Source organism: Myotis myotis, unplaced genomic scaffold (assembly GCF_014108235.1).
Source record: "Myotis myotis isolate mMyoMyo1 unplaced genomic scaffold, mMyoMyo1.p scaffold_m19_p_12, whole genome shotgun sequence".
In the NCBI taxonomy this organism is placed as follows: domain Eukaryota; kingdom Metazoa; phylum Chordata; class Mammalia; order Chiroptera; family Vespertilionidae; genus Myotis; species Myotis myotis.
The window spans coordinates 42,641,450-42,657,763 of NW_023416316.1; the positions used below are offsets into that span (position 1 = coordinate 42,641,450).

Below are 16,314 nucleotides of genomic sequence, written 5' to 3' on the forward strand. Positions count from 1 at the left end.
TGCAGCACTTACACGCTCCCATACACCCCAGAAAAGCCATTCTGAAGATAAACGTTGTATGCCATTTAAGGAAGGTCCATGGTCCTTCTACAAGATCACGTGTAATGAGTGGGAAGAGCGAGCCTTAGGATACCTCTACACTGGCCTTTATGTTCCTTAGAGCAACAAATATTCCACACATAAAACGGCAAATCTCCAGGGCCTCACGCCTGATGAAAAGTCATGTTGATCCTGTTCTATCGGTCTTGGCCTCAGGAACGGTAAATAAACAGACAAATCCTGTGCCATGGCTCTTTTACATTTGACCTTTCCTTCTTCTGGCACAGAAGCCTGTGGTTTTAAAAGACAGCAGGAAAAGGTTTCCATATTAAACAGGCAAGAAGCATGCGTGCCCATGCGCTCACACACAGGCACTAATAGAAAGCAAATCTAAAACTGGAGAGGCTTATACTAAACTCTGGGGAATTGAGAGTCACTTTTCACCCACATCCTGTAAGGGCAGAAAAAGCACAGGAAAAGGTTTCTATTAAAATGTATGGGCTTTTTTTTCTTTTTTAAGGAAAAACATAAATCATTCATATTCATCCAGATATCTGAATAGCTCAGCTGGACATTTTTTCCCCTTGGTTCCCACTGTTTTTCCCCCCCTCACTTCTGAAAGGATAATTAAAAAAAAAAATCCTTACAGTGAATCTTTTACATTTCAACTGTTAACAGCACATGCTTTGTACCGAATAGGTGTGGGCTCTGCCACTGACTTGCTAAGTAATGCTGGGCAGGTTTCTTAACCTCTTTGAGAACCTCACTGTTCATGGACTAAATGGGAGTATGAATAGTACTGACTCCCAATGGCTGCTGAGAGAATGAAATAAAATGGTGCATTAAAAACATCTTAGACTAGCCGGGCACATTCTGAGCATTCACTAGATGGTAGTTAAAAAATAGAAGCTAGGGCCGAAACCGGTTTGGCTCAGTGGATAGAGCGTCGGCCTGCGGACTGAAAGGTCCCAGGTTCGATTCCGGTCAAGGGCATGTACCTGGGTTGCGGGCATATCCCCAGTAGGAGATGTGCAGGAGGCAGCTGATCGATGTTTCTCTCTCATCGATGTTTCTAACTCTCTATCTCTCTCCCTCCCCTGTAAAAAAATTAAAAAAAAAAATAGAAGCTAGGGAATAACATCTCTATCAATGAAACAAACAATTCCATGGACACATCTTCATGCGTTATCAGACATGTTGAATGTGTAGACAGAAAAAAAAAATCAGACATAGTAGGGCTGTTTTCTCAGTGAGAATTCCCCACCTTACACACTACATGGGTGGTTAGATGCCCTCCTCAGCTTCAGGGGAGCTCGAGTCTGGCAGAGAAGGGTCCTCCCTCCCTGGGAACACTGTGGGCCATCTGCCCAGGCCCACAGAGGGCCCAGAAAGCCACAGCCTGGAAGGCATCCCTGTTCCCAGTGACCAGGCCCGGCGAGTCCCACCTGCTCTTCCAGAAAGCCCTGGTCAGACCCAAACCAACATGCCTCCTGGCCATCTCCACTATGATGACTCTCCTAAGTTCATCTGAGCCAGGAAATGATATTCCGAGAACTCGTTAATGAAATGATCATCACCCTTCAGAGCCCATCAGAACTGCATTTTCATCTTTGTCTTCAAAAGGACTTGTACTTACTTTCTCCAAATTCACCATGTCAACAAAATCTTCCCTGGGTTTTGGCCTTACACTTTTTTTCTTTAAGTATTGAAGGCTGGGGACTTCGGACTATGAATTCCTCCTTCCTTTTGACAATCACTCTGGCGGAGTTTGGGTAAAATGGTGTTTACTCTCTTAAGCCTCATTCCTGATCACCTCTTATTCAGATCACATAAAATACGTTCAGCAAATGGGTTCACCACATGGTCCGCATCCACACCTGACTTCCAGGAACCCATTTATCAATCCCACCACAGACCTTTTCTCTAAGCTTCTCTTGCCTGTTGGAATCTTACTTCTTCCAAGATTTCTACATGGTCTAATCACTGCTTTAGACCTAAATTTCTTTAGCCTCTGGTTTAACTACCATCCCCACAGCAGAGGATGAAAAGCAAAGCAAATCTTTTTTCATTTTATAAAAAAAAGCTGACTTAGCTTATTAGTAACCATCAACAGACACTCTAGACCAGTGGTTCTCAACCTTCCTAATGCCGCGACCCTTTCTTTAATACAGTTCCTCATGTTGTGGTGACCCCCAATTTCATTGCTACAAATTGAACATAATTAAAGCATAGTGATTAATCACAAAAACAATACGTAATTATATATGTGTTTTCCGATGGTCTTAGGTGACCCCTGTGAAAGGGTCGTTTGACCCCCAAAGGGGTCGCGACCCACAGGTTGAGAACCGCTGCTCTAGACAATTCCCTCATCATCCACAAATCCCTCTGACATCAGGGAAGTGTGAATCAGCACCAGGATTGGGACCAATGGGATTCCACGTATCGGCTTGGCACATTTCTTACAATTTCTTACATCACTACAGGTGACTTTTCAAAGGAAATCAGAGCAACAGCATTTCCTTACCCGACAGTCTCTCTGAAGAGTTTTCATGAGCGCATTGTATGTTTCTGTATCAAAATACAACCCTTCGTGCATGTCTTGTAGGAAATCTAAGTCCTTAAAGGTGGGGTTGGACTTTTCTCTCTCTTTTCGGGATGCTCTTCGCTTGTAGGTCGAGCCTTTCAAGTCGTATGTAAAGTGCATTCTCATGGAGCGCGGCAAGACATTGTTCATCACCACGATTCTGATGTTAATGCCCCCTGATTGCATGCAATACAGTCCATAAAATTTTGGCAAAAGAGTCCTTGGATTCTGGTTTAAATTCTAAATAAAGAAAAAGAAAAAAAATGATTAAAATATCCTATGTTTACCAAATAAGCTCCACTAAAGATGTATTTTCACCTATTTTAAAAAAACAGAACATGATTGTCTTTACTAATGGCCATTGCTAAAAGTTTGCTGTCCCTAATCTAGTTCTTCAATTGGCTTATTTCAATAGCAACTTTATCATTCTAAACTCGACACTAAAAGTAGCTGAATTAAAAATGGACAGAAAGTCCCAAGTTAGCTCCAAGTAAAAAATGGGCAAAGAATTGATTAGTGTCATGTGTGACTATTCTCTAAGGTAGTCAAAGACAAAATTAATTGCTTGGGAATAAGGGATGAACATTTTAAATTTTAATAGCTCCGGAAAAACTGTCTTCCGAAATGGCCAGTCCGATTCACAGGCACACTTTGTAAGATTACACATTTTCATCACTCTTATCAGCGCTGAGTATCATAACACACTCATTGTAAACATAATTGGTGAAAAATGAAAACTTTAAAAAATAATTTGAACATCACTGATTAGAGAAATGTAGTATTTCTGATTTATATTTAGGTACCTCAAAGATAATTTTCTGCTAACATCCATTCCCTTGCTCACTTAGGTTTTTGTTCTTGTTGGAGTCCTTGATATAGTCTAGATATTTATCATTTTCCTATTCTCTAGGGAGTAAATATTTTGTCCCAGTCTTTTTTAAATATAAAAACAAAGAATACATGCCTGTTTTTGTCCTACTTTAAAAGTAGGTGAGAAAGGAATGGCATATATATAATGAAAAGTCTCTACTGTCCCTGATCCTTCCCCTAATTCCCAACTTTTGAGGAAACTAATATTCCCACTTTCGTTATATCATTCCAGAAATATTCTATGTGCTTATCTTAATTTTGTGCTGCTATTTTTTCATCATATAGATGTTTTGTTTTCTAATGTAGTAACATTCATGAACTCATTTCTTGGGCTTTTTTGGCTTCTTGTTTAACAAAGTGTTTTATATCCTCAGGTTATAAATGCCTTCTCTTCCATATCTTTATAGTTTTGGTCATTGCATTATGTTGTCACACCATATGAAATTAATTTATGTGTGTGCGAAAGATCTAAAACAGGAATTTAATTTTTTCTTCAATGTGACATAGCCATTTATTGACAAGTCTATCCTTTCCCAATTGAGTTTAAGTTCCTCCTATATCATATGGTAAGTTATCAAAGCACATGCATCTATTTCTGGACACTTGATTTGAAGCCACTGATCTACTTGCCTACCACATCTATAATTTTAGTATGGCTTTATAGAGTTTTGATATATTTAGAGCAGGCCCATCATTCTTTCCCCCAAAATGTTTTGTCCGTTCTTACAACTCTTCCCTTCCACTGTTTAATTTTTTAGGTGCTCTTAAAATAATACTTGTTTTCACATGCAAATGAATCAGCTTTTTCTAGGAAAACATGATATTGGAATTACACTGGATTATATGTTTACTTGGGGGTAATTGAAATCTTTACAATACTGAGTTCAGAAATGATGCATATGTCTTTACTATCTTACATCATTTTTATGTCCTTAAATAAAATTTTTTAATTTTCCATCATATTAGTCTTGTACATTTCTTTTCATAAACATAAGTATTTTAGAATCCTTATTACAAAATTTTGCAGGGATTACTGGTCATATGTTATAATTACTTTAATTTGCTTTCCCAATCAGAATTATAGTATGTCTTATCTTTATTTTTCTAATAATGTTCCTTATATTATTCTCATTATGAAGGAATCTTTTCCCCCCCCTCATATTCTCCAACTCTATATGATCTACATAATACATGGATTTTGTAGATTTGTCTTATATCTGGTGGATTCTTAATACCAGTTTGTTTTCTTGAAATTTTGCTGATTTTCTTTCAATTTATAATTTGTAAAGAACAGAGTTTAGAGTTTACACTTTCCTTCTATTTCTGTATCAAACATTTATTGCTAAGAATTCTAGCAAATATATCAGAAAGGACCATTGATGAAGGACATCCTTTTTCTTTTCTATCATTTCCAGTGAAAGGGCTCTTGTTCTTCTCAATGAGATATGTGAATTCTTGGAGACTTATAAAGGTATAAAATATGAGTATTCACTTACTTATTACTGCCAATTTTTAGAATTTTAATTAAGAAAAGATGTTGAATTTCAAGTGTCTTAGTTTCTCTTCAATGTCTATTTGGAAAACTGCAAGATGTTCCCATCCGTTTCTTGTTAGTGGGATGAATTATATTGTTTGTTACACTAGCATACATGACTAGGATAAAACCACTTGTTCAGCTAAATTTTAAAGTTTTACTGAATATTTATTAATTTCAATTTAAAGTAAGAGACTAATCTATCTAGAACTACGGAAGCTTAGAACTATAGACGTTTAAGATTTGCTCACTTAGAGGTTAGCCAAGAGTGTGATGTTAGTTTGATTCCAATTTTACATTACTTTAAAATGTGTATATAAATACAATAAAGCCGGAAGGACATATACCAACTTATACCAAATATTAGTAATACGCATCTCTGGGAAAGGAATTATAGATGGTTGCATTCTTTTTCCTTTTCTGTATTTTTTATATTCTCTAACAGAAAGAAGAGAATTTGCTCAAAAATAAAAGCTATTCGTTCCAGATCAAGACCTTTTAAAATCTGTGCACCCTGTCATTTAAGATTTGTATTTAGATGTTTGATCGCTCTAGTTACATGTGTGGCAGATTTACAGCATTTAATGTAGTCTCTAGCAGACTTTGGATTTAAATAATCTTTTACACATAAATGAGCTGTGTGGCATCTCATCAATTCTGTTTTGAAACAAGGGCGACAGTTATCTCTCTCAGCAAGTGAGCAGCAGGACTGGGGACTTGAAATCTAAACTGCTTCCTGTCGCCATTCCAACCACAGATCATTAATAACTGTCATGAAGGTACCAATACATGACAGGGATGAAGATGAAAAGGTTACTTAGGAAAGTGTTTATTTTTGAAAAATTTAGACTAAATGTCTAGTAAATTCACCTAGACTAGGTTACTGGTTGTTTGTCTCTAAAACATTACATGAAAGGTGATTTTCATGTCATTATAATTAACCTATGAAATTCTGAATTATAGTGATTATTCTTGAATGCATGCTGGTACATAGTGCAGGGGTTAAAGACACAGCCTTCTAGAACCCTACCACTTGCATTCAAATCCCACCTCTACAGCTCACTCCCTGAATTACCCCTGGCAACTTATTCCATTTATCTTTGTCTCAGTTACTCATCTACAAAATGGCAATGACTGAAGTGTCCAAGATTGCTGTGAGGATTAAATGTGTTAGTACAAGAAAAGCACTTGTAGCTGTTCTTAACATAGTTTAGCACTCAACGAATATTAACCACTCATGTTATTAGTATATACTGAGTGCAAGGAGTTTGCAATGAATGCATTGCTTCCTTTATCTTACATCCTCTCTCTCTCTCTCTCTCTTTTTTTTTTTTTTATCACAACCATCACATAAAAAAGGCATTTCCCAGCTTTTAAAGATTGAAAGGACTAAGGCTCAGAGGTTACCTTGCTTACTCATGGTCCCACAGTCAGTTAATGGCAGAGCTGGGATTTGAACCCAGGGCAGAGCAAGTAATAGCTATGCTCTACTACTCAGTTCTATTTTGCTTTTCAAATCTTGTCAAGAAATGCCATAGCATAGTCTAAATACAAAATAAAGTTCACCAGAGAGAAAGAAACATGCCAAAGAGTCACTAAGAACACACACAGAAATACACTTTTGAAGAAAGTAATTAAACCTCAAGCAGAAGCTTTAATTATGTGCAGCTACTTACCATGTAATAGCCAGGCAGCAGCTTCTGAAGGAACTCCGCCTCTTTATGCTGAACTGTTTTGATAATAAATTCATCATCACTGGTCACAAAAAACAAGGACCCACTGGCTCCGGGGTTGGACAGCTCTATCAGCGGTTCATTGCAGAGGGAATACTGAAGAGCAAGGAGGAAAACCACAGCATTACCTATCTGGCCATTTGGAAACAGGCAGCGCTCTCCATGAGCTTTAAGAAGAGGCTCCGGGTACACCCAGAAGGCTGTGTGTGAGATGTCAGACACTTTCATTGATCCATTTATCTTAATAATGCTTTGAGGGGACACAGACATGCCCTTCCCACCCCTGGTGTTATATGAGAGAATCATAAATCATCGCATGCATTCGACGAGATAGCTCAAACAGCAGTGTTGACTAAGATGCTTTGTTCCCAACAAGTGCCCATAAAATAACAACTAAAGGTCGGATCCACACTGCGTATTTGTCACTTGAACACTGACACCTGTTCTCTTCTCATGATTTATTCTCCCAAAGGGTGTTATCCACTCAGGGCTTCACCAAGGAAATGTCTCTAACATCTGTATCTCCAGCCCAGATCTCTAAGGACTCCAGACCTGTACACCTAACCTTTTATTGGATATTTTTTACTTAGTTATATCACAAACACTCCACATGCGACGAGTTCAAAATCAAATTCATCTCAGGACTGTGGCGCCTTTGTGGGAATTAGAAAGAGGTGCCTCTTTCTCCTGGCAGATGTAGCAGCAGGCCAGTTACAAGGTTGGTGAGTAGGAGGGCTGGATTCAGGCTCCATCCCCCCACCGTGGCCAGGTATTCTTGAAGGTGCACACCCTGCACAACCATGCATGGCCACTCTACACCTGCCTCCTGCCGCATCCTCCATCTTCTCTTTTCTCCCCGCCTATCATAGGGAATGGAAGCATCTTTGTTCCCCAAACACTAGGGCATTACCCTGAATGCCTCACATTTCTTCACCTTCCATATCCAGACTCCTGATTATACCGACCCCCTCCATGACATCTCTTTTGCCAATACCCTCAGTTCAATGGTTTCATCACTTCATGCCTTGGTTACCTTGGAAAGTCCCACCTCATCTCAACTATCTCCAGTGCATTCTCCAACAGGAAACCAAGGATCTTTCTAAAATACAAATCTGAGCATATCCTTCCATGCCTTCACGACTTTCAGTGGTTTCCACTGTCTACATAGAAGATAATACCCAAGTTTTTAGAACAGATGTTTTAAGGCCAGGAAAGGCCCAGCTCTGCCCTGCAATCTTTTCTCTCTTCACTTCCCTCTTCACATTCCAGCTCTAGTCATAGAGAGCTGCTTCCCATTTTATCGAATGTGCTGCACACTCTTAACTACTAGCCTTTTGCATTTTCCTCTACCAGAAACAACCTCCAGACTACCTTCACCTGGTTGACGACCACTCCATCATGAACTCATTCAACATTTAAAATGCCTATTGAGCCTGTGTCATTTCTCAGGCACTCATGAAGCTTATATCCTAGGGGAGGAAACAGACAGTGAACTAACAAGTGAATAAATTATACATCAGTGTGTGGTAAGTGCTATTGAGAAAAATGAAGCATGAAAAGGGGGGCAGAGAGTCCCAGCAATGAATGAGGACTGGGCTGCAATAAATTTTCAGTCGGGTGGTCACGGAAAGCCTCATTGGGAAGGTGGCATTTGAGCAGAGGCCTGTGGAGATCTGGGGCATTTCAGGCCGAGGGAAGGACAAATGCAAAAGTGTGGAGACCTGGAGAGTTCAAGGCACAGCAAGGAGGCCAGTGGCTGGAGCAGGTAAGCAAGGAGGAGAGCTGGAAAGGATGAAGCCAGAAGGGTCGAGCTGGCCAGAGCACGCAGGTGCCACAGGCCACTGTAAGGATGATGGCCTCTTCTCTAGGGGAGCTGAAAGCCCCTGGACCAGTGGTTCTCAACCTTCCTAATGCCGCAGCCCTTTAATACAGTTCCTCATGTCGTGGTGACCCCCAACCATAAAATTATTTCCTTTGCTACTTCATAACTGTAATGTTGCTACTGTTATGAATCATAATGTAAATATCTGATATGCAGGATGTATTTTCATTGTTACAAATTGAACATAATGAAAGCATAGTGATTAATCACAAAAACAATATGTAATTATATATGTGTTTTCTGATGGTCTTAGGCGGCCCCTGTGAAAGGGTCATTCGACCCCCAAAGGGGTCGCGACCCACAGGTTGAGAACCGCTGCCCTGGAGGGTCTGGAGCAGAGCACCACTCCGTCTGCTGTGTGAGAACCCACTGCAGGTGGACGAAAGGAAGATGCAGGGAGCACAGTGAGGAGGCTGCTACAGTGACGTGGCTTTCAGTGTTGCTAGCACTCATTCCAGAAAACTCCCTGGTTCCGCGAGTCTAGATCAACTGCCTCCTGCCATTGGATGTCCTCATCACAGAAGTTACTACAAAAACACCTTAATGGCCTATTTACAGATTCCGAGCTCCCATTAGAGCGCTGTGAGTGCAGAAACTACGAATATCAGATCCCGTGATACTGCTCAGGGCCTGGGCCTTGCACATAGCGGACACTCAGTAACTTTTTGTCAAACAAATGACTGGACTCCATCAGCAACAAGGGCTGTAAATCTCGCCAAAAGTGCCAAAAATTAGCAGAGAGGTCAATTTTTGGTTACTGAGCTCAGGGTTTCACTAATAATCCTCATTACTGACTAGAGAAACACTGGGTGCAGAGCAAAGGTAAGGAGGCGAATATGTGTGTGATCTGACTAGCCCTGGGGAGTGGCACAGGCAGGGATTTAAAGAACCGCATCCTCTGACGGAGGCCTCTGACCACATGGCTGAACACCCCTCCAAGACTTTCATCTGGGCTTGTGAAGGTAAGTCAGAGAGGAGGGGCGGCAGAGAAGGAAGGAGGAGAAACTGGGAGAAAAATGACTAAAAAGCAGTTCTCTAGTTGTCCCTTTTTAGACTGTCTTGCTTTGGCAGCACCTCAGACAAGGGGAACAAAATTCTCCAAGGTGAGAAAGAAGCAAGTGCTTACTGCCTTCCTAAAAGGCACTGGCAACTTCCATCTCCTACCTCAGCCTCCTTCCTCCTTCCTCGCTTCCTGACGCTCTCGTGCTGGGCAGCACTACCGCCTTGGCCTTTCTGGACAAGTGAGGACAAGGCAGGAAAACAGCCACAGCATCAGACTGCGCACAGGATGCCATACAAGCCGAGGGGAAGCAGAGGGCACCTTCCTGCTGAGAGGGTGTCCGTGTGGCGGGTGGTCGGTGGCAGGGCCCGGGACTCGGAACCAACCGATGTTTGTAACACGTGGCGCTGCCAGTGGCTGCTTGTGCAACCTGGAGTCTAAGGAATCTCATCTCTAAAACAAAGATAATAATGCCTACGAGAAAGCAGCTGGAAGCTTTTAGAGTGGATGCTTTCAAAATGCCTGGCAACGGCTGACCGTTTAGCTATCGCTGGTGCTAATTTTGATTACATGACCATATGCCAGTGGTTCTCAACCTTGGCTGCACATTAGAATCACCTGGGAATCTTTTTAAAATCCTGATTTCTGGGCCTCATCCTCCGGAAATTCTGTTTCTTTGTTATGGGGTGGGGCCAAAACATTTGTAACAAAGAAACAGAATTTCTGGAGGATGAGGCCCAGAAATCAGGATTTTAAAAAGATTCCCAGGTGATTCTAATGTGCAGCCAAGGTTGAGAACCACTGGCATATGCAGTGGAGAGAGGCACTCCACCTGCAACAGACAGGCAGGTGAGGGAGGGCTGGCGGTGCCTTAGGATGCACTGAGGGCCTCAGCCCGACTCCTACGGCAGCGGGCCTGCCCACAGATACACCGAGAAGCGAGAAAAAAAGTGGGCCTTTTCTGCAGTCACAAATTTGAGACCCTGGAAAATAAAGGCCTCAAAGAAGGAAGGCCGGACCCAGACTCTAGAAATTCTGATTCCTTGTTCCATGGGGTTGGAAGTCTTGGCTCAGAACCTTCTCATGGATTGGAGCAAATGCTGCGAAAGTACAAAAACACAGAGTGTGGAAATTAGAGGCTGCAAACAGAGAAATGAGGGGGTGATTCAGGCAGAGCCGTCTAGAGAAAACTGGAGTCAGACCTGAACATCTGCTCCCAATTAGTCTCAAATTCTTCTATAAGCAGTGACATAATATGGAGATTATTTCGTGGGTTACTTAATTGTCCAACACTCTTTTATTGTGTCATTTATAAATTAGTATGAAGGGGGAAAATGAAGTGTTCTGCTGCATTTTAATAACTTTTTGGGGGTCTCTATGAGCACAGCGTTAGTGTGCAACAAACTGGCATCATGATACTGACCAGGAATATGACCATTGTCATCTATGATTATATGGTTTCTCCACCTACAATTCTGTTACGTTCTCTTCTAAGCAACCTTCACTGAAAGGCTGCCTTTTAAGAACAAATAAGGAGGAGAGATGGGAACATTTTAATTAGCCACACGATCAACAAGCCCCGTGCACTGCTGGGTTTTATGTGCCTTCCAGGCACTTCCATTTGTGCCCGCTGGTCCAACGTATTCACTCTCTGGCTTCTGTTTCCTGCAGGGCCTCCCTCCTATACCCTTGGAAAGAACGCAGAGTACAGCCCAGCTGGACCCTGCCAAGGCAACTTAACAATGTACCCTTGCGTGGCGTGATCCTTTCCCTGCCGTTTCTTCCCCTGACTGTGTTAAATATGCACCCTGCTCTCTCTCTTATTGGTATCAGTGAACCTGAAAAGACATCATATAAATCACCCTGGGGTTTTGATGGAGAAGGAAATGAACCAAAGGCTGTTGCCCAAGCAGAGACGGGGAACAAAGCTCTGGGGCCCCTTCGCCTTCCCTTGGGAGGTGTTTATTCAGGAACAAATAAGGAAGAAAAAGCGGTTGCATGGCTGAGCAGGGCGCGCAGAAGCACCTTCACCGAGCTGTCTCACAGTCCAAATTAGGCACGTTTCAACACGACACGTGCAATGGAACAGCATTTTAATGGAACCGAGAACATAAACAGAATAATTCAGGCTGAAATCCAGAGGCAACAGCACAAAACTAAGGAGAAACACACACACATCGAGGGGTTCCAATATCAAACCTATCTACAGAGCTACCAATCACCACCTAATGCGAGCCCCTCCTTCCCCCACCTTTAGACCAGTCTATCTTCGCCAATTTGGGTTTAAAGAGCCCATTTGACAGATGGCAGGATGCACGAGGTAGAGATTTGCACTACATCCTACTTTGCTCCCCACAGTTTTTCATGGTCCATCTTATTTCATTTTTCTGTGTTTACTTGGGCTTAATGTTTCCAAAATGTGTTTTGTTAGGGCTGTTTGAGCTCTTTGGCTGTATTCTTCAGACTGGATAATCACTGTTCACAGTTCAATGAGCTAGGGCAGTGGTCGGCAAACCGCAGCTCGCGAGCCACATGCGGCTCTTTGGCCCCTTGAGTGTGGCTCTTCCACAAAATACCATGTGCGGGCGCGCACGTACAGTGCGAAGTTGACTTAAAACTTTAAGTAAAGTTTGTTAAGTTAATTTTAGGGAACGTTGTGGAGTGAAAGAAGATGTAGTGTCGAGGATTGAGAAAGGTATGTTGAGATGGTTTGGACATATAGAGAGGATGAACGAAAGGAGATAGATGAAACAAGTATGCAAGACGAGTATGGATGGGAGAGTTGGAAGGGGTAGACCTCAGTGAACGTACCTCAATCGGATTGAGGACGTTTTTAGCAAAGGCCAGCTTAGGAGTACCCTAATTAAGTTAATAACAATGTACCTACCTATACAGTTTAAGTTTAAAAAATTTGGCTCTCAAAAGAAATTTCAGTCGTTGTACTGTTGATATTTGGCTGTGTTGACTAATGAGTTTGCCGATCACTGAGCTAGGGAATACCTACCTTGAGACCACAATTAATGAGGGGCCTGTGACTTAGTGGGTTGGGAAGCATGAGGCCAGATGGTAAAAGGAAAAGAACACTGTGGAGGGGGGTGGGGAGACGGCTGTTCTGATATGGACACTGTCCCCACCAATGTGGGTACCTTGGCATTTCCCTTCACTGACCCCAGCTTCAGACGCCTCATCTAAAATGAAAGGTTGGGCTAGAAAGTCTCTGAGGCTCACACCTGACTTTCTGAAGCATGCCGTGTCACACAAAAGACCATTTCCTCAACGGCCACATTTCAGGTCACTGCGTGGGGGCCCCAGATGGGGTGGTTTGGAGGTTGAGTGTCTAGAAGCTCCAAGACCTATAGGGGGAGCTGCCTCAGTCCTGGGCTGTGGATCCCCAGTGCAGGGCAAGTGGGTGGCTGTAGCCAATGAGGACCAGGCCATGTGTAACTAGAGAGCCACTGCCCCTGCTGTGTTTCTTGCAGGTCCCTGAGATGGGCCTGGTTATTGAACTGTGTGTACAGTTATAAGGCTGGTGGAAATGGGGGGAAAAAACACACACACAAAAGGTTACTTCCTCCCGGTCTTATCTTTTTCTCCCCTAACTTTTCATTATGGAAAAACTTCCAACATATATCAGAGTAGAGAGAACCGTGTAATCAACATCCATGTTTCTGTCTTTTAGCTTCAACAATTATCAACTCATGGCCAATTTTGTCTTCTCTTCACCCCTAACCACTCCCCTGCCTGGTTCCCTCAGATTCCTTTGAAGCAAATCCCAGACATCAAATCGTATCATCCATCAGATACTTCTTAAAAGAGAAGAACTTCTCCTTTAAAACAGAATACCATCATCCCACCAAAACAGTAGTTCAATAACGTCAAATACGTAGTCAGTCTCTACATTTCATTCATTTCCTGTAATTAAAGAAAACCTATTTATTTGAATTATATGGCCCTATCTTTTTAATATTCCTGATCAAAACCTCTCCCTCCTGCTATACTGGCCTACTCAAAGTCCTTCTAAATGTTAATGCGTTTGTAGCTTTGGTATCACAGTCACCTCCCTCTGGCCCTTCCAATATCTTTCCCTTCAAATCCTTTGTAATTTTAAAATCACAGTTAAACCACATATGCCCATAAGAAGCCCTCTTAATCATTAATCCAAGAGAGAGAGAGAGAGACACCCCCCCCCCCCAATTCCTGGAGCATTTAATGTGTTGCTTCTGTCTTTTTATTTACTGCCTGGTAGAATGGTTCTTTCCTACATAAACCAATTATTCTAATTGGATTCTAAGTTCTCTGACTATCATGAATTATAATGTCTTGAATCTCCTGATAATTATTAGCGAAGTATTTTAGTTACAATACGTGTTCAAAATAGGCAATAATTTACCTTTCTGCCAGGTACATGAAGGAAGACTTTTAAAAAAATATATATTTTTATTGATTTCGGACAGGAAGGGAGAGGGAGAGAGATAGAAATATCAATGATGAGAGAGAATCATTGATTGGCTGCCTCCTACACGCTCCCTACTGGGGATCAAGCCCTCAACCCGGGCATGTGCCCTTGATCGGAATCGAGCCCGGGACCGTTGAGTCCACAGGCTGACGCTCTATCCACTGAGCCAAGCTGGCTAGGGTTGAAGGAAGACTTTTGCTTCCAGAAGCCATCAGCTTAGTCTCCTATGCTCCTTTGTGAACAATTCAGCCTCATTATGAAAGTAAACTTTCTAGCTGACAGGCTCATTACTGTGACAGCTACATGAGGACTTGTTCAGAAATGGGCCTTCCCAAAAGAAAGCTGTGCTGTGAGACAGAATGAGCAGCAGCAAGGGCTTCCCAGCCTGGGGGTCAATGGCCACAGGAGAGGCCTACTTGGGAGAGGGCAGAGGGGCAGCCATCCCATACTGACTGGATCTGTGTTACGAAATGCAAATGTATGGTATCCCCTCTGCCTGCAGAATCTCAAGGAAATTCAGAGAGAAAATGCATTAATTTCTCACATGTAGCAGAAGATGAGGGATTGATCTTATTGTCAATAACATGATATTAAGATTCCAGTGGTTTCCCCAAAAACGTTCCTTGAATGACATTGACCCTCAGTAATTACAGAAAGGGAAGATTCTTTGTTTTCTAGCCAAACACACACACACACACACACACACACACACACACACACACACACACACACCAAATGAGTTTGTGTACTTGAGTGGTTGAGATGGCAGGGTTGATAATGCTGGGTAGGGGCACCTGGCATTTCAATTAAAGGGGTGTGATGAGGCAGAGAGCACATGGACACACATTTCAGGAAAGCAGGATGCCCAGGGACTTTCTATTGAGTTCTGCCTGCTCTATGAAGACTTAGTAATGTGCCTTGAGGAACCAGTATTATTTCATCGGGCAGCAGTCATATTATTTTCTTAAGGCCAAACGAAAGAAGCGGGTCATGCGTGGTTCCCATCAGCACAAAGGAGAATCTGCTTGGAATGTAATCATTTCCACTGCACCCAAATTAAAAGATGCATTTTAAACACTCTCTGTGACAAGTGACAAATGTGGCTCTACCTCCTTTGCAAAGCATACTCCAGGATCTAGCTCAAGTCCTATTAATACAATTCAGAATGAGATGAACCATCAATATTTGATGGCATCCTTCCTTCAGCTTCTTGAGAACTGATTTTGAAGAGCCCCGGGGTGTGAACAGTGATCAAATGACATAATACACCATTTTCTTCTTGAAACAGAAGGAAGTCCCTGACTCCTTGAACAGGAAAAGAATAAATCTCTGAAGTCACATCAGACTACCTCACAGAAAGGCTGTTGTATTGGTGCTGCCGTGCGCCAGAAGGAAGGCAGGGAGAAAAGACAAATCTGAGAATAAAACACGGCCTTGTACCAAATGAAAACACATTTAAAAAGAATCTGTATAAAGAGATTTTGAGAACAAAGATATCCAGTTCCTTTAAAAGGATATTCCATTGTAGGTCAAGGTGAAAATGGTTGCAGGCCAAGGCAGAATTGAGACGAATGGTGTAAATAAGTCAATTAAAACAGAAAGGCTTTCCAAGAGAATCCAATCAGCAAAATTCACAGGAGTATTTAGAACTAATCATAATATATCTGTTAGAATAATTATCTGAAGAAGAAACCAATACCAGAGTTATTTAAGTATCAATCACAATGGCAGATTTTGTAGCCATGAGTTAAAAACTGCAATCAAATCACATGTTCTGAAGCTAAATGTATAATCATTATGAGAGTTGGAGCTTTTTACTACGCTCCAGAGCTTTATAAAATAAGAGACACAAGTCACTTATCACTGTTGCTATGAGACAAATGTTTACATCACACATTTCTGGAAAAGAAGGAAAATTATAGATTCTTACCAAGTAATCATCAGGCTTGATGCCAAAAAGCTCTCTGAAATATCGGAATGCTAGTGGAGCATATGTCTTAAATCTGAAGTCTGGGTAGTGATGTGCTGGGGTCAGATTGCTCCCTTCACTGCAGTTAAAATAGTAAAAAGAATAAGAGAGAGAACATTAGCGAAGACAATTTTGACTTCAAATTCTAGCTCTACTGGTCCGGAGCCAATCTCCCCTCTAAAAAAAAGCACCCCCTGATAGTGGGTCTCTTGAAGTTCATGTTTCAAAGGCGAGTGGCCATCAGGTA

General features: G+C 41.9%; 1 protein-coding gene across 8 annotated transcripts in view; it reads right to left on the reverse strand.

Annotated features, from left to right (window-relative positions):
• Window positions 1-16,314, reverse strand: part of PIP5K1B (phosphatidylinositol-4-phosphate 5-kinase type 1 beta) — a 179,673-nt gene that overhangs the window by 106,327 nt on the left and 57,032 nt on the right. For all 8 annotated transcript variants that reach the window (XM_036330908.1, XM_036330905.1, XM_036330912.1 and 5 more), the window contains 3 exons: window positions 16,029-16,146; window positions 6,704-6,856; window positions 2,564-2,863 (listed from right to left, as the gene is read on the reverse strand). In XM_036330908.1, the coding sequence (XP_036186801.1) occupies window positions 2,564-2,863; window positions 6,704-6,856; window positions 16,029-16,146 (571 nt within the window). The remainder of the gene's footprint in view (window positions 1-2,563; window positions 2,864-6,703; window positions 6,857-16,028; window positions 16,147-16,314) is intronic.